The 18310-nt window shown below is 40.8% G+C and overlaps 1 protein-coding gene across 1 annotated transcript in view; it reads left to right on the top strand.

The window, feature by feature from the left end:
* Window positions 1–18310, top strand: part of OTOGL (otogelin like) — a 316314-nt gene that overhangs the window by 20366 nt on the left and 277638 nt on the right. The window contains exons 9-12 of the mRNA XM_069764433.1: window positions 12094–12221; window positions 15655–15761; window positions 16692–16798; window positions 17727–17852. Coding sequence (XP_069620534.1) covers window positions 12094–12221; window positions 15655–15761; window positions 16692–16798; window positions 17727–17852 — 468 coding nt within the window. The remainder of the gene's footprint in view (window positions 1–12093; window positions 12222–15654; window positions 15762–16691; window positions 16799–17726; window positions 17853–18310) is intronic.

Raw genomic sequence — 18310 nt, 5'->3', positions numbered from 1 at the left:
TTCATTCAGATTGCTTAACCCCTTTAAGACCTTGGACGTACAGGTATGTCCAAGGTCTCCTCCCCCTGTTTGCTGCAGGCTCCGGTGATGAGCCCGCAACTTTCTGGCACATGTCAGCTTGTTTCATATACAGGCTCGCATCGGCGCCCTGTGGCACAATTACGTGGGCACAGATGAGTCACTATGATGACTCAGTGGCTGCCATCTATGTCCTTCTGTGAAATGCTGGGCTTCGGAGAAAACCAAGGTTTTCACTATATATTTCAATACATGATATTGTGGCATATAGTATAAGCGATTGTATGATCGCAGGTTGAAGTCCCCTAAGGGGACTTAAAAATAAAGTTGAAAATATTTTTTTTTTTTAAATATAACAGAAATTTAAGTTCTAATTATATCTGTTTTCATTTATTAAAAATAAACATATTTGGCATGTTCACATTCATTAAATTCCAAAATAAAATTAATTAACATGATTGGTAAAAGCCATAGCATTTAAAAAAGCCAGAATAGGGATTTTTGGTCACCACTGCTCCCTAAAAAATGCAATAATATCAGATCGAAATATCATATCTACGCCAGATTGGTATAAGTAAAACCATCAGCTCATTAGTTAAAAAACAAGTCTTTACTGAGCTTAATTGACAGAAAAAGAGTAAAGTTGGAAAATGGTGATACAAAAAAATTATAATTTTTTTAAAGTCATATTGCACGACTCGTTGAAGGGCTGATTGTAACTTGTAGGATCGCTACTTCCAACAGGTGGCGCTATAGAGTTTAAGTCCGCTTTTTCTCAGAAGAGGCAATGTGAATATTTAATTGAATTATTAATTATTTAATTTTTTTAAAATCACTTTACTTAAATGAAAAAAAAAGTTACACTAGTATGGTATCACCATAATTCTGCTGACCTAATATTACATGACCTACAACATAATGTATGTTGTAAAAAATCTAAACCCCAAAAACATGTTGGAATTGTATTTTTTTTTACCAATTTCCCATGCAATGAATGTTAAAACAAATTGTGTAATTCAAAACAAAAAAGCCAAGCCCTTATGTAGTAGACAGAAAAATAAAAAAGTTATGGTTCTTGGAAGAGGGGGATGAAAAAAATGAAGCTCAAAAATGAAAATTGTTTCAGTTGGGAAGAGGTTAAAGGGAAACTGTCAGCAGGTTTTTGCTATGTAATCTGGGAACACCGTGAGGTAGGGGCTGAAACCAAGATTTTAGTGATGTGTCACTTATTAGGCTGCATGCTGTAGTTTCAATACTATCAGTGTTTTATCAGCAGGAGATTATCACTATAGGACAACAGGCCATGTCCCTCCTGGTCCAGTTTCTTCCCAGCACTGATTACTGCCAATTAGTGGTGTGGTTGGGGCTAGCTTTCTGAGCTCTGCTAGTTCTACAGCAGAGAAAACTCTGATTGTATCAAAACTGCTGCATCCAGTAAAGTAAGTGATACATCGCAGGAATCATGGTCTCTTTTCCTATATTATGCTGTTCTCTCAGATGAGGTAGCAAAACCTGGTGACAGATTCACTTTAATGGTCGGGTAATGTTTGGAATTGTTTTTTTTTTTGCACAAAAGACATTTATGTCACACTGATGGTAAAAAGGGACAAACTGACCAAAAATGAATGGAAATCAGTCCTAGCACATCACAATTATCCATTGTCTATCATACACACATAAAAAAATCTAAATGAGACCTAAGGCAGTGGTCTCCATCTTGAGGCTTATAGCTATCGAAATGTGCATCGATAGTCATAGCGTAAGGGCTAAAGGTTGGAGACCAGTGGTGGATAGTCATAGCATAAGGGCTAAAGGTTGGAGACCAGTGGTGGATAGTCATAACGCAAGAGCTAAAGGTTGGAGACCAGTGGTGGATAGTCATAGCGTAAGGGCTAAGGTTGGAGACCAGTGGTGGATAGTCATAGCATAAGAGCTAAAGGTTGGAGACGAGTGGTGGATAGTCATAGCGTAAGAGCTAAAGGTTGGAGACCAGTGGTGGATAGTCATAGCGTAAGGGCTAAGGGTTGGAAACCAGTGGTGGATAGTCAAAGCGTAAGAGCTAAAGGTTGGAGACCAGTGGTGGATAGTCATAGCGTAAGAGCTAAAGGTTGGAGACAAGTGGTGGATAGTCATAGCGTAAGGGCTAAGGTTGGAGACCAGTGGTGGATAGTCATAGAGTAAGAGCTAAAGGTTGGAGACAAGTGGTGGATAGTCATAGCGTAAGGGCTAAGGTTGGAGACCAGTGGTGGATAGTCATAGCGTAAGGGCTAAGGTTGGAGACCAGTGGTAGATAGTCATAGCGTAAAGGCTAAGGTTGGAGACCAGTGGTGCAAGGATTTCCTAGGAAATAATTACGATAGGGAAACAGATCTCGCTCTCTGGTTAGAAGCTACATTCCGCAGGATTGTGATCCCTCTTGTGATTCATCATGTAGAGTCTTGTTCCGCTTTGTTTAGCTCTTATAATATGCATAATATAATGTCTCTCTTTAGCCAGCAGATGTCAGGATCGCCATAGCGGATCACCTAACCTTTCTATTTAAGTCTAGAACTTTCTATTCCGTTGAAGGAAAAGATTTTAAATGAAAAAAAAAGTGCACTCAAACGCTGCTCGCCCTTTTATGCTCCTGTTACATACTGTATATGAGTATCAGATATTACATTATTAGAAGCCCTAAAATCTGCTGTGCACCAGAATAGACGGCTGTTGTTAAGTAGTGTGGAAATCTGAAGTCTCATTTATTATTTGCAACGGATCCGATTTCTGCCAAGGTTGGATTAACCTTTTGTTTGAGTTCTGTTTCTTTGACATTAGTTTTGCAAATCTGAAATGTGTTTATTTCTATAACACGCGCATAGATTTCTACCGAGAGCGGATGTACCCCTATAAGCTAATGATCAAATTTCCATTAATAGATTACTATGTTGACAAATTGATAAAGCCTTGTAGAAAGAGTGAGTTCCGAAATTTTGGCACTAAAAAACTTAAGCTAAACAATTGTTTATCATTCAGCATAAGCCACAATCATAAAGTTGATGTATCCAGTCTAATTCTCAGCTGTGTAAAACATTATAAGGATATATGCCCCAATTTCTACAGTACTCGTCAAAAGTTTGAATATACCGCTTCATGCAATGGTTTTCCTTGTTCTTACTGGAATGTGAATCAGACTGAAGGCAGGTAAACCTAGAAGGAACACATATTCAATCAAGGAGTAAAGAAACATGCATGAAACAAATCAGACTATGTGTTCATTTGTTTCCCCCTTTTACTCTGAAGACTGCTATACCCATCCTTAGCATCCTCTCAAGCAACTTCTCCAGGTAGTCACCCAGAATAGTGATGAAGGAGTTCCCAGAGGTGCTGCTGAGCATTTTTTGGCTACTTTGCCTTCTCTCTGGGTCCAACACATCTCAATTGTAAAGGCCATAGTGGGACCTTAAGCAATACCTCATTCCTCTCCTTCTTGGTCACTTAACCCTTACATAGCCATGGTGTGTGTTTTGGGTCATTGTTCTGTTGTAACACAAATGATGGTCTCATGAAGTACAAACCAGATTGGATGACATGTCATTGCAGAATGCTGTGATGGTCATGCTGGGTAAGAGTACTTTAAATTTCGAATAAATCACCATCAGTTTCATCCTTAAAGGGAACCTGTCACCAGGTTTGGCCAATAAGAGATATGGCTATCACCTATCAAGGCTGATATACAGCATTCTATAATGCTGTATATCTGCCCCCAACCTGGTTCTTCTTGGTTCAGCGCCTCCCTTCTTCTTGTGATGATGCCCTCCTGCTTCGTCTGGATGACGCTTCTCCTCGGCACCGCGCTCCTGCACAGGCGTACTTCTCTGCCCTGTTGAGGGCAGAGCAAAGTACTGCAGTGCGCAGGCGCTGGTGTTGTGAGTTCTGTTTTTGGGCTCCCTCTGGTGGTTACTGATGGTACTGGGTGACTTGTCTTTCCTGGGTCTCTGGGTTCCACCTGTTCCATCAGGATATGGGAGTTTCCTATTTAACCTGGCTTTGCTGGCATTTCCTCGCCGGTTATCAATGTATCCAGTGTGTCTTGTTACCTCTGCTCCCTGCTCCTAGAACCTTCTGGTCAAGCTAAGTTTGGATTTTCCTGTTTTGGTGTTTTGCTTTATTTGGTTTTTAGTCCAGCCTGCAGATATGTGATTCTTGCTGCTGGTTGCTCTAGTGGGCTGAAATTGCTCCTCATGTACCATGAGTTGGCACATGAGTTCAAGTAATTTCAGGATGGTTTTTTGAAGGGTTTTTCGCTGACCGCGCAGTTCACTTTTGTATCCTCTGCTATCTAGCTTTAGCGGGCCTCATTTTGCTGAAACTGTTTTCATACTGCGTATGCGCTTTCCTCTCATTTCACCGTCATTATATGTGGGGGGCTGCTATTTCTGTGGGGGATTTCTCTGGAGGCAAGAGAGGTCTGTGTTTCTTCTAATAGGGGAAGTTAGATCTTCGGCTGGAGCGAGACGTCTAGGATCATCGTAGGCACGTTCCCCGGCTACTTTTATTTGTGTGTTAGGTTCAGGGTCGCGGTCAGCTCAGGTTCCATCGCCCTAGAGCTTGTTTGTATCTGTGCTTGTCCTTTAGTGATCCCCTGCCATTGGGATCATGACAGTATAACCGGCCATTTTGAGTATTTGGTAATGCCTTTTGGACTTTCTAATGCTCCTTCAGTCTTCCAGTCCTTTATGCACGATATTTTCCGTGAATATCTGGATAAATTTATGATTGTGTATTTGGATGATATTTTGGTTTTTTCTGATGACTGGGAGTCTCATGTTCAGCAGGTCAGGAAGGTGTTTCAGGTCCTGCGGGCCAATTCCTTGTTTGTAAAAGGCTCAAAGTGTCTCTTTGGAGTCCAGAAGATTTCTTTCTTGGGGTATATTTTTTCCCCTTCTGCTATTGAGATGGATCCCGTCAAGGTTCAGGCTATTTGTGACTGGACGCAGCCTACATCTCTTAAGAGTCTACAGAAGTTCTTGGGCTTTGCTAATTTCTATTGTCGTTTTATAACTAATTTTTCTAGTGTTGTTAAGCCTTTGACGGATTTGACTAAGAAGGGTGCTGATGTTGCTAATTGGTCTCCTGCGGCTGTGGAGGCCTTTCAGGAACTTAAGCGCCGGTTTTCTTCTGCTCCTGTGTTGCGTCAGCCAGATGTTTCGCTCCCTTTTCAGGTTGAGGTTGATGCTTCCGAGATTGGAGCGGGGGCGGTTTTGTCACAGAGAAGCTCCGATGGCTCAGTGATGAAGCCATGCGCGTTTTTTTCTAGAAAGTTTTCGCCGGCTGAGCGGAATTATGATGTTGGTAATCGGGAACTTTTGGCCATGAAGTGGGCATTTGAGGAGTGGCGTCATTGGCTAGAGGGTGCTAGACATCGTGTGGTGGTCTTGACTGATCACAAAAATTTGATTTACCTTGAGTCTGCCAGGCGTCTGAATCCTAGACAGGCTCGTTGGTCACTGTTTTTCTCTCGTTTCAATTTTGTGGTTTCATACCTGCCAGGTTCAAAGAATGTGAAGGCGGATGCTCTTTCTAGGAGTTTTGTGCCTGACTCCCTTGGAAATTCTGAGCCCTCTGGTATCCTTAGGGATGGGGTGATTTTGTCTGCTGTCTCCCCAGACTTGCGACGTGCTTTGCAGGAGTTTCAGGCGGGTAAACCTGATCGTTGTCCGCCTGAGAGACTGTTTGTTCCGGATAATTGGACCAGTAGAGTCATCTCCGAGGTCCATTCTTCTGCGTTGGCAGGTCATCCTGGAATATTTGGTACTAGAGACTTGGTGGCCAGGTCTTTTTGGTGGCCTTCCTTGTCGAGGGATGTGCGTTCTTTTGTGCAGTCTTGTGAGGTTTGTGCTCGGGCTAAGCCTTGCTGTTCTCGGGCCAGTGGATTGTTGTCACCTTTGCCTATCCCGAAGAGGCCTTGGACGCACATTTCCATGGACTTTATTTCGGATCTCCCTGTCTCTCAAAAAATGTCCGTCATCTGGGTTGTGTGTGATCGCTTTTCTAAAATGGTTCATCTGGTACCCTTGCCTAAGTTGCCTTCCTCCTCTGAGTTGGTCCCTCTGTTTTTTCAGAATGTGGTTCGTTTGCATGGGATTCCTGAGAACATCGTTTCTGACAGGGGATCCCAGTTTGTGTCTAGATTTTGGCGGACGTTCTGTGCTAAGATGGGCATTGATTTGTCCTTTTCGTCTGCATTCCATCCTCAGACGAATGGCCAGACTGAACGAACTAATCAGACCTTGGAAACTTATTTAAGGTGTTTTGTTTCTGTTGATCAGGATGACTGGGTTACCTTTTTGCCGCTGGCCGAGTTTGCCCTTAATAATCGGGCTAGTTCTGCTACCTTGGTTTCTCCTTTCTTTTGTAATTCGGGGTTTCATCCTCGTTTTTCCTCTGGTCAGGTGGAACCTTCTGATTGTCCTGGAGTGGACATGGTGGTGGATAGGTTGCATCGGATTTGGAGTCATGTGGTGGACAATTTGAAGTTGTCCCAGGAGAAGGCTCAGCAGTTTGCTAATCGCCGTCGCCGCGTGGGTCCTCGACTTCTTGTTGGTTACTTGGTGTGGTTGTCTTCTCGTTTTGTTCCTATGAAGGTCTCTTCTCCTAAGTTCAAGCCTCGGTTCATCGGTCCCTATAGGATCTTGGAAATTCTTAACCCTGTGTCGTTTCGTTTGGATCTCCCGGCATCGTTTGCTATTCATAATGTGTTCCATCGGTCGTTGTTGCGGAAGTATGAGGTACCTGTTGTTCCTTCGCTTGAGCCTCCTGCTCCAGTGCTGGTGGAGGGAGAATTGGAGTATGTTGTGGAGAAGATCTTGGATTCTCGTGTTTCCAGACGGAAACTCCAGTATTTGGTCAAGTGGAAGGGTTATGGTCAGGAGGATAATTCTTGGGTGGTTGCCTCGGATGTTCATGCTGATGATTTGGTTCGCGCTTTTCATAGGGCTCATCCTGGTCGCCCTGGTGGTTCTCGTGAGGGTTCAGTGACCCCTCCTCAAGGGGGGGGTACTGTTGTGAGTTCTGTTTTTGGGCTCCCTCTGGTGGTTACTGATGGTACTGGGTGACTTGTCTTTCCTGGGTCTCTGGGTTCCACCTGTTCCATCAGGATATGGGAGTTTCCTATTTAACCTGGCTTTGCTGGCATTTCCTCACCGGTTATCAATGTATCCAGTGTGTCTTGTTACCTCTGCTCCCTGCTCCTAGAACCTTCTGGTCAAGCTAAGTTTGGATTTTCCTGTTTTGGTGTTTTGCTTTATTTGGTTTTTAGTCCAGCCTGCAGATATGTGATTCTTGCTGCTGGTTGCTCTAGTGGGCTGAAATTGCTCCTCATGTACCATGAGTTGGCACATGAGTTCAAGTAATTTCAGGATGGTTTTTTGAAGGGTTTTTCGCTGACCGCGCAGTTCACTTTTGTATCCTCTGCTATCTAGCTTTAGCGGGCCTCATTTTGCTGAAACTGTTTTCATACTGCGTATGTGCTTTCCTCTCATTTCACCGTCATTATATGTGGGGGGCTGCTATTTCTGTGGGGGATTTCTCTGGAGGCAAGAGAGGTCTGTGTTTCTTCTAATAGGGGAAGTTAGATCTTCGGCTGGAGCGAGACGTCTAGGATCATCGTAGGCACGTTCCCCGGCTACTTTTATTTGTGTGTTAGGTTCAGGGTCGCGGTCAGCTCAGGTTCCATCGCCCTAGAGCTTGTTTGTATCTGTGCTTGTCCTTTAGTGATCCCCTGCCATTGGGATCATGACACGCTGGGTACTTTGACAGGGCAGATAAGTACGCCTGCGCAGGAGCACTGTGCCGAGGAGACTGTGTGGATGACGAAGGGATGCGTTATCTGCACGAAGCAAGCGGGAGGACGGTGATCATAAGAAGATGGGAGGCGCCGGACCAAGACCATCGACGCCCATCGGACCAGACCGCCCCACAGGTGAGTATAATAAAAGTTATTTTTCTTCTCTTACTGGTTGGGACAGATATCAAGCATTATAGAATGCTGTATATCAGCCCTCAAAGGTGATGGCCGTATCTCTTATCGGCCAAACCTGATGACTGGTTCCCTTTATAGCACCCCTACATCATCACACCACCCCCTCTATGCTTCATGGTGGGTACCATACATATAGAAACCATCTACTCACATTTTCTGCGACTTACAAAGCCATGGCAGTTAGTACCAACAATCTCAAATTCAGTAAGTAAAGACACTAGAGCCCAATGGATAGGTACTGCTGAAAGCTGCTGACAGAAAAACAGGTCTTTTGTTGCAAACCCACAGAGAAAGGTGATCAAATACAAACTGGATACTGTCGCACTACACAGCTAGAGGAGGGACATGGGGAAAAAAGACGTTCAATGATAAATATATCAATAAGAATTGCATGTGTAAAGTAATGCTCAGATAATCCCTTCAAAAATCATGATAATTCAGGTATATACACAGGTATTTATGATCAATACCTCTCTATAAATAGAAGAAACAACAATTTGTGGTGTTTCTGTTAACATTGCAAATTTAGCATTTGGGCTATAGATCTTACATATAGAGTATAAATGATTCATTACTCTCTTTCTATTAAAAAAGTGTCAGTTTATAATTCTACAAATAGTTACCACCACAGACCTAGCATTCCAACTAACAATCATGCACGTGAAACATAAAATGAGTAACAAAAACAAGACATGCAGTTTGCTGATATAGCCTCCTTAGAGTAGTTCATTTGAGGATGGGGGTTATCCTTGTACCTTTGCATGTTCATATGTGTACTGGTGTCCACTGTAGGGATCTTGTGTCCAGAAGCAATTAGAAATGGGCACGATCACCACAGTACAGATTTACATGGATCTAATGTCCAGTCCTGATATTGCGTGGCCCAAACAAGTCCCTTTTTGTTTGTGGTCCTCAGTAATTGCTTCTTTGCAGCAATTCTTCCATAAAGGCCTGCTTCTCGCAGTCTCCCCTGGAGAGTTGATGTTGAGATGTGTTTAATTCTTGATGTCTATGCATCATTTATAAGGGTTGTTATCTGAGGTGCTGCCAATTTGAGTTTTTTGAGGCTGGTAACTTTAATGAACTTATCATCTGCGGCAGAGATACAGCTTGAAAGCTTGTGAAATCTTCAGAATTTTCCACATTTCTACATATATTTGACCTAAAACTGCAAGAGATTTTCACGCAAATTTTGAAAGTAGATAAAGAAACTAAAAAAAAATAGTCAAAAATATTAGACTTTGTAATATTTTAAATGAGAAAATGTCCTAATATCACATGTCTGTGAGGGCAAATAGTATGTGAACTATTACTCTTAGTATCTGGTGTGATGCTTTTGTGCAGCAACAACTGCATCTAAATGTTTCCAGTAATTGTTCATCTAGTTAGAGGAAATCTAGCCCATTCCTCCCTACAAAACAGCTTAAATTCTGTTATGTTGGTGGGTGTTGTCCAATGAACTGTTGAATTAATGTTCTTACACAACAATTGTACAGGTCAAGATGATATTGACTTGGCCAGTTCAAAACTCTAAAATTATTCTTTTTCAACCTTTCTTTTGTAGAATAACTTGTGTGCTTTGGGTTGCTGTCTTGCTGCATGACCTACAGTATGTTCTCTTGAGATTCAGCTCATGAACAAAAGTCTTGACATTTTCCTTTATAACTTTCTGATATAATTCTCACATGTAAAGCGCCATGGAATAAATGGCACTATAATAATAATAAATAATAATAATATAATTCAGAATTCGTTGTTCCATCATTGATGGCAAGCCGTCCCGGCTCAGATGCAGGAAAACAGGCCCCAGCTATAATACTGCCACCACTGCTTTTCACAGATGGTATGGGGCTTTTATGCTGTAATGCAGTGTTTCCTTTGTTCACACATGACGCTTTTTATTTAAACCACAAATCTCTATTTTAGCCTCATGCAACATAAAACATTGTTGTCGTTTTGCTTGTCTAGGTGATCTTTAGCAAACTACAGATGGCGTCAATATTATTTTCTGACAACGGTAGCTTTCTCGTTGCAATGGTGCCATTCACACCAATGTTGTTCAGTGTCTTCCTGATTGTTGCTGTATGAACATTAATATTAGCTAATGTGAGGGAAGCCTTTAGTTGCTTAAAGGTTATCTTGAGTACCTTTATCATATTGCAGACTATTATGTGCATTGCTTTTGGAGTGATCTTTGTTGGTCAATCACTGATGGGGAGAATAATAATAATGGTCTTGAATTTCCTTCATTTGTACATAATCTGTCTGACTGTAGATAGATGGAGTCCAAATGCTTTAGAGATGGTTTTGTAACCCTTTCCAGCCTGATGATCATTAACAACTCTTCTGCTGAGGTCCTCAAATTTCTCTTGTGTTCATGCCATGATACATTTCCATAGACATTTGTTATAAAGATCTAATTTTGATAAATCCCTTTAATTCAATAAAACAAGTAAACCTACCTGCTAATCCTAAATGTTTACATACTTTTGACACTCACAGATATGTGACATGGAATTATTTAAAAACAGACAAAGTCTAATTTTTGACTGCTTTGTTTTATGAAGTTCTCCTTACCTACTTTTAGATCTTGTGTGAAAATGTGATGCAATTTTAGGTCAAATGCTTTTAGAAACATGGAAAATTTTGAAGGGATCACAACAAACTTTCAAGCACCAGTATGATTTTTGGTATTTCCTTCTTGGAGTGGTACTAAGGAGAGCTAGTTTTATCATAGTGATTAATGATTTTATAACTTCATTTGAGGATACCTTCAAGGTTCTAGCAATTATCTAGACTGACTTCACCTTGATGTCTTAAAATAATGATGGACTATCATTTCTCCTTACTTAGTTGAGTGATAAATGCTATATTCTGGCTTAGATCACTTGTGAAATGGAGCTCGGTACTGTATGGAACTGTGTAACAACACTGCCTCTGCAAAACACACCTGATGGTTGCAAACTCTTTCTGAAGGACAATGATTCCACAATTGAACAAGGCATACCTGTTCTTTGGAAGCCATTCCAAGTTCATTCCTGACGAAGCTGCTTGAGGGAATGCCAAGGGGGTGTAAACTTGTAATCAGAGTAAAGGAGAGGTACCTTGAGGAATCGAAAGGCTTAACATACTGTACATTATATTCTAGTTTGTTTCACACATGTTTCGTTAGTCATTTTTTTTCCATATGTGTTCCTTCATAGTTTTGCAGCTTTCAGTTTGAGCCCATAATGTCCACATTTCAATAAGAACAAGAAAAACCATTCAATGACCAGGATTGTGCAGACTTTTGACTGGTACTGTATTTTGAACAGAAATGCTCCATAACTAGAGGTTTCTCAACAAATCTGTCACATGTGAATATACCTTAATATTCCAGTTGGGTCGCTAAGTTATCTTTTGCTATTTATGTAACTGCAGGTACGTGTGCTCTCTTTTCCAGTTAAATGGGTTTTCCACTTACATAAAAGAGACCCAAACACTTATACATAAGTAATATAAGATCACCCTCACTTGGTCCAGTGCCTCCTCTCCACCTTGGCTCTCATCTCAATGTATTGGCTGTAGAGGTGACGTCTTGACCACTGCAGCCAATCACTGAGCTCAGTGGCTCTGCCGATGTAGATGACATGAGCCGGCAAGCTCAGTGTATGACTGCAGTAGTGATGTGAGCCGTTCATATGACTCCATTGCTGCAATATAAAAAATACGGAGTCTGGAGCAGTGGCAGAGAGCCAGGCTGGACCCCGGGATAGTGAGTACGTGCTCTGCATATAAAAGCATTTGGGGTCAACTTTACTCAAAGTGGAAAACTGCTTTAAACAGCTATTTCTAATGTCTTACACTACTTAAAGGACTATACTTACTGTACATTAATTCATCTTGGGACTTTTAATGGATGAGATAAATAAAATGGGCTTTTAGAGATGTATTAATGGCAAAAAGAAGATAAAATTGTTATTCTGATGCTCAAATATTTGGTGCTGATACAAAGTGTTAATGCATGTAATTTACGTATAGAAAGTATCTATATCATTCGCATTGCCTATACACAGCAGAAGAAATTACAGAAGACATAGCTTTGTTTGCGAACAGCTGGTATATCCAAATTCCAGATGAACCAGTTTGCCTACCCACAGTCTCTGAATATCCAAATCCTTGTTCTCAGGAGTCCGTCCATGAGGTATGTTCATAGTGATACACAACAGATCCATATATTAAAATGATCTTATTACTGACAGCATCCAGCCTGTTCAGCTTCTGTTCTGCTCCCTGTACAATGGTACTCCGATTTGTTGGAATAAGTGGGTAACATTCAGAACATACCTGACAGATCATTTCCCACCTCGATGTGTTGTAGATTTTTCTGCAGATTTCACCCTGTACAATGCAAAGTGTGATATGTGAAAACAATTCTCCCACATTTTTAATGCTACAAGAGATTTCCAGGCTGAAGATACCAATGACCTATCCCAAATATCAGTTTGGTGCGAGTCTGACTCCTGGCACTCCACAATTAGCTGTTTCACTTCAATAGAAGCTGAGCTGCAGTACCCAGGAATGGCCACTACATAGTTTATGGAGCTGCATGGCTCAGTTCCCTGTTTACATTCAAGCTGTAGCTGAAAACAGCTGATCGGTGGAGGTGCCTCCCTGATATTGATCACCCGGCAGTTTGCATTTTGTAGCTTTTGTGCATCCCTTATGTGGCATCTTCATCAACCGATGAGATTGTTCCATATTATATTATGCACCCCCTACTGTTACTTTTGTAAAAATACATTATGGGTGATCATCACTGGTACTGTCTGATTTATTTCACATATCTGAGGAAGAGTATACTGGTACAGACAGCAGCATCAATATTCGTTTAGATTTGAGCACACAGTTTCTCTGCTGGGTTTGGATAAGACCTATTAGCTAAATAAGTGTCTTTTGAAAGAGATGATGTCTGTCTGAAGTACCATCATTTTCATCTCTTTTAACTATTAGGTTATTGTTTGACCAACTATTGGTAATGCACGTGTTTGTCTATATATGTTGTGTCATGTCATTTTAATAGATATATTAAATGTTACGTTTTAGGTCCCCTTTTCTGTGCTATTTATCTCATTTTGTAGCTTAGCAGTTTGAAACTTAATTTTAAAGTGTACTTCAAGTTATACAGAAAAATAATACGGGACATGGCGGCAATGATCTGTGATGTCTCCTAGTTTTCCCATTTATTGTGCAGGAACCTATGCTAAGAAATCACATTACATTCTGCAGCACAGCTGAAAAACATCTTGGAAACAGCCATTATACAATACAAAGCAGGGGCACATTTATAAGATTATCTCAGCACAGGGACATTTTTTAACACATCCAAATGTGAAATTTATATTTAGACTAAATACCGGTACAAAAGTTAGAAAATGTTGAGTGAGTCTGTAAATGCAATATAGTCTAGACCAGAGGTCCCCAACCTTTCTTACCTGGACAGGAACATTCAGCACTGGGAGATGGACACAAGCCACATTCAGCGCCTCCCTTGTAGTGACACCCAGTTATCGGAATAATCACAACCAAAGCTATCCAACAGTAGGCACATCAATACCATATATCCAGTGGCAAGCAAAAGTTTTAGCACCCCTGGTCCAAATTACTGTTATTGTGAACAGTTAAGCAAATTGAAGATGAAATGATCTTTAAAAGGATTAAAGTTAAAGATGACACATTTCTTTTGTATTTTAGGCAAAAATATATATATTGTAAATGTTTACAGTTTAAAAATTAAAAAAGTTCAATGGGCCTATGCAAAAGCTTGGATACCCTGCATGGTTAGTACCTAGTAGCACCCCCTTTTGAAAGTATCACGGCTAGTAAACACTTTTTGTAGCCAGCCAAAAAGTCTTTCAGTTCTTGTTTGAGGGATTTTCATCCATTCTTCCTTGGAAAATTCTTCCACTTCTTTGAGATTCCTGGGTTGTTTTGCATGCGCTGTTATTTTGAGGTCTAGCCACAGATTTTCAATGATGTTCTGATCAGGGGACAATGAGGCCGCAGTAAAACCTTCAGCTTGTGCCTTTTTGATGTAGTCTATTGTGGATTTTGACATGTGATTCGGATCATTATCCATTTGTAGAAGCCATCTTCTTTTCAACTTCAGCTTTTTTACAGTTGGTGTTATATTTGCATCAAGAATTTGTTGAAATTTAATTGAATTAATTGTTCCCTATACCTGTGAAATGTTCCCTGTACCATTGGCTGTAACACATCACCAAAGCATGATTGATCCACCCCCATGCTTAATGGTTGCCGACATATTCTTTTCCTGAAATTCTGTGCCCTTTTATCTCCATACATACCTGTGATAATTGTGGCCAAAAGAGTTTTATTTTAACCTCATTGGTCCACAGGACTTGTTATGTTTCCAAATTTCAAAGGCTTGTTAAGATGTTCTTTTGCATACTTCTGAATTTTACGGTGAGGACACAGGAGAGGTTTTCTTCTGCTGACTCTTCCATGAATGCCATATTTGTGCAAGTGTCTCTGAACAGTAGAACAATGCACCACAACTCCAAAGTCTGCTAAATCTCTCTAAAGGTCTTTTGCAGTCAAGCGGGGGTTCTGATTTGTCTCTCTAGCAATCCTTTGAGCAGCTTTCACTGAAATTTTGCTTGGACTTTCAGACCTTATTTTGACCTCTACTGTTCCTGTTAACTGTCATTTCTTAATTACAATTTGAAATGAGGAAATGGGATCTTCTTATAGCCTTTTGCTTCTTTTGCCTTGTGGCCCTCCACCATTTTCATTTTCAGAGTGCTGGTACCTGCTGGTATTTGGCACAAGGTTAGAGGAGGCCGGGTTTTTGTAAAGATAGGAAATTTGCATCACCTCGCCTTTCCTAATGATTATAGTAAACAAGCCATAAACCTAACAAGCTAATTAGGTCTGAAACTTTGGTCAAAGTTATCTGAGCACACAAATCTCCAAGGATATACTAACTTTTGCATTGGCCCATTTTCCTTTTTGCAATTTTAAAAATATAAAAAATGACTCTCTCTCGCTCTATATATATATACATATATACTGTATATTGACTAAAATTCAAAGGAAATGTGTCATCTTTAACATAAGGCCTTTTAGAGATCATTTCATCTTTAACCATTCCTAATAACTATAATTTTGACCATCGGTGCCCAAACTTTTACATGCCACTATATTTGCAGATCACGAATGGCAAATTCTCTTTTCTTGTTCTTTTCTGCTTTCTTGTTCCACCGCATTTAACTACAATCTGTGTTCAGGGAGAACACAAACTTACATCAGCATATGACCATGTATCATCTCCTCACAACCTCTGAGCTCTACGGAGATGTGATATGACATTCATATAGTACATGTGTATGGGTCCGTATTGTACAAACTAACAGAACACATAAAATAAGTATTTGCGGCCAAAAAATAGTCAAATAGACTCCACTTTAATTATATAAGGGTAAACTTCACCTTTGAGAGCTGCTTTTTGCTTGATGAAAAGATGTGATGATGGTACCCAGCATTTCCTATAGCATGTCTCAGCACTAGTGGTTTTGCAGTATATAGTATGTTGACCTTGTATTATTTGAAAACAGGCAACGTTTCTCAAGTGTCAGGTGCTGTTGCACTTCCCTTTTCTGAGCTGCCATGAGACTATTGACCCATATTCTTTCATCGCCAGCTGCATGAACGATCTTTGCAAGTAAGTGTTAATGAGGTGAAGGATAAAATAAGTGAAAATGTTTGTCTACAATTACAAATAAGGTTTTACTGATTTTCTAGAACAGCTCCATAGACTGTGACTAGTATTTAGTTTTGCTCTGTTCACTTGAATGGGAATGAGCTGCAATACATGACACACCCAAAGACAGTAGCGGTGTAATCCTGGGCAGCTTCTGTAATGTGCTCTCTGATCTGAGCCTTATGCATTTTTCATTTTTTTATATTACTAATAATATGGCTAAATAAGTAAAGCTGGGAACCAAATAGTCTGTCTGTTAGGCTGGTTTCACAAGTCCAGATATTTCCCGTACTGGAAAAAAACAGTACCAGAGATGACAGTATCCATGTGTGTGGTACTTGCAGCACACATGTGGCAACCATGTGCCGCCCATGTGCCATATCAGTACCACACGAAAGGGCGCCAGGGAAGAAGCGTTACAGTAAGCGCTGTTCCCTGGCGTCCGGTGCTGAAGACGGCTCCCATCATTCTCTGCTGATCATCGGCAGAGCATGGGAAAATGATAAGAGCCGTCTTCAGCACCTGTTGCCGGGGAACAGCACATACTGTAGCACTTCTTCCCTGGCGCCGGTGCGTGTCACACAGAAGACATCAATGTGTGTTCTGCGTGTGCACGACTGTAAAAAACGGACATGTCAGTGTGTTTTGCCCACTTACACGGTCCATGGAAACACACTGATGTGCACTTGAATGGATCTATGTGTGTCAGTGTCTCCGGTACAAGTGAAAACTGTCACCACACGTACCGGAGGCACAGACGTGTGAAAGAGCCCTCAATGTGGTTCTCACAGATATGTCCTACAATTAATGTGATAAATGAAGAATTCTCAGAAGCATAATGTAGTGGTACATAGCACATCGGGCATGGTGATCATTCTTTTGTGTCCTCAGGCAAGACGATGAAGAAACCTACTGTCGTGCTGTAATGGAGTACGCAAGAGCATGCTCCCATTCTGGCTTTCCCATACGAAACTGGCGCGATGACTTCCCTGCATGCAGTAAGTGCAGTATTATGGCGATAGAATAAACATTTTAACTGTGTTTTCTTTTCTATTGTGTAAGCAAGATAAAAGGTAATATTTTAATACAGAATTTTTTGTTGAAGATACTGAAAACATTGGGGCGCAGGCAAGTGTTTTTGATGTACTTTTAAGGGGTTTTCCAGTTTTGAAAAGCCCCAGAACATGACTTGCTCTCCTCTCTAGCACTTAGTCTCCACCGCTAATCCAGTTGGCTGTTATTATGTGCAGTGCTGCCGTCATGTCATCAGCACTGCAACCAATTACTGAGCTTAGCTGCTCTGATCAGTTTGTGCCGACAACTCGGGCAGAGTCGCTGAGCTCAGTTATCGGCAGCAGTGCTAACAGCAGTAACAAACACTGGGAGCAGCAGCAGAGACTGAGCGCAGGACACGGGGAGGGTGAGAGGAGCTGTTTTTTTAATAAAACAAACTTCATCCAGGGAAAGCTCAACACCCGCTAGGGCCGTGGGATACTCGGTACCGGGCCCGACACAGTTCAATGGCATTCTGAAACTTGTGCAGTCCAAAATTTCTCTCTTTGACCTTTTTTGTGACTATTTGGCACAAAATATTGCACATTTCACAAAATTTTTGCTAATTGCTAAAAAAATTTCTAGCGTACATAAAATTATTCCAGGATGTGCTGTAGAACATTTGCAAAAACTTTTTGCGACATTTTGAAAAGTCACAATTGATGAGTCCAATGATAAATATCTAGAAGTTCAAAATTCCACCCACAATGAGGAACATAAAAATAAATAACAAGCAAAAGAAGCATAAGGTGCAAAATGAAAAACAGATGAAAGACACCAAAAATTAGACAATAAAAAGGTTCAAATGTAATGATAAATGAGGCTCAAAATTCGAAAATTGAGTGCATTTATAGGATATATGTTTTATTTCAGCTGAAAAATGTGAAAACAATTTTGTTCACCGAGATTGTATAAGCTGCTGCCCACCAACCTGTACTTATGAAAAAGAATGTCTTGGAAGCAATTTGCACTGCCTGGATGGATGTTACTGCCCAGACGGTAAGAGAATACAGCATAGTAAATAATACACATTAATGAAATATACACTTCCTCCCTGTATCTTACATACATGAGTCAGAATCAATGTACTGCCTATAATTCACTGTGCTAAACACTAATAAATTAGCATTGAGTAGAAACTCCTACCGCTTGGATAGATTTTCTACACTCCTAGGAGCCCTCCTGGTCCCAGAAATCCTGTTATTAAAGGGGTTGTCTCAAAACAAGTAACTTTTCATTTTACCTCCTTTTAGAAATCCACTCTGTTCTCAAGAACGGAGGATTTTTAATTTTATAGTGTACATCTTGGTACTTCGATTACCTGCACCCTGATTTGCCAGTTACCTAGCTATGAAGCGCGTACTGCCTGCAAGCTATATTACAACTAGAGATGAGCGAACATTGTCGGTTCCTCCTTATTCGGCGAGCTATAGCGCTTCCCGAATAGCTGGGAACCC

The sequence above is a fragment of the Ranitomeya imitator genome, chromosome 4 (genome assembly GCF_032444005.1).
Source record: "Ranitomeya imitator isolate aRanImi1 chromosome 4, aRanImi1.pri, whole genome shotgun sequence".
In the NCBI taxonomy this organism is placed as follows: Eukaryota; Metazoa; Chordata; class Amphibia; order Anura; family Dendrobatidae; genus Ranitomeya; species Ranitomeya imitator.
The sequence above is the reverse complement of the archived record's forward strand: the minus strand, read 5'-3'. Positions and strand labels throughout refer to the sequence as shown.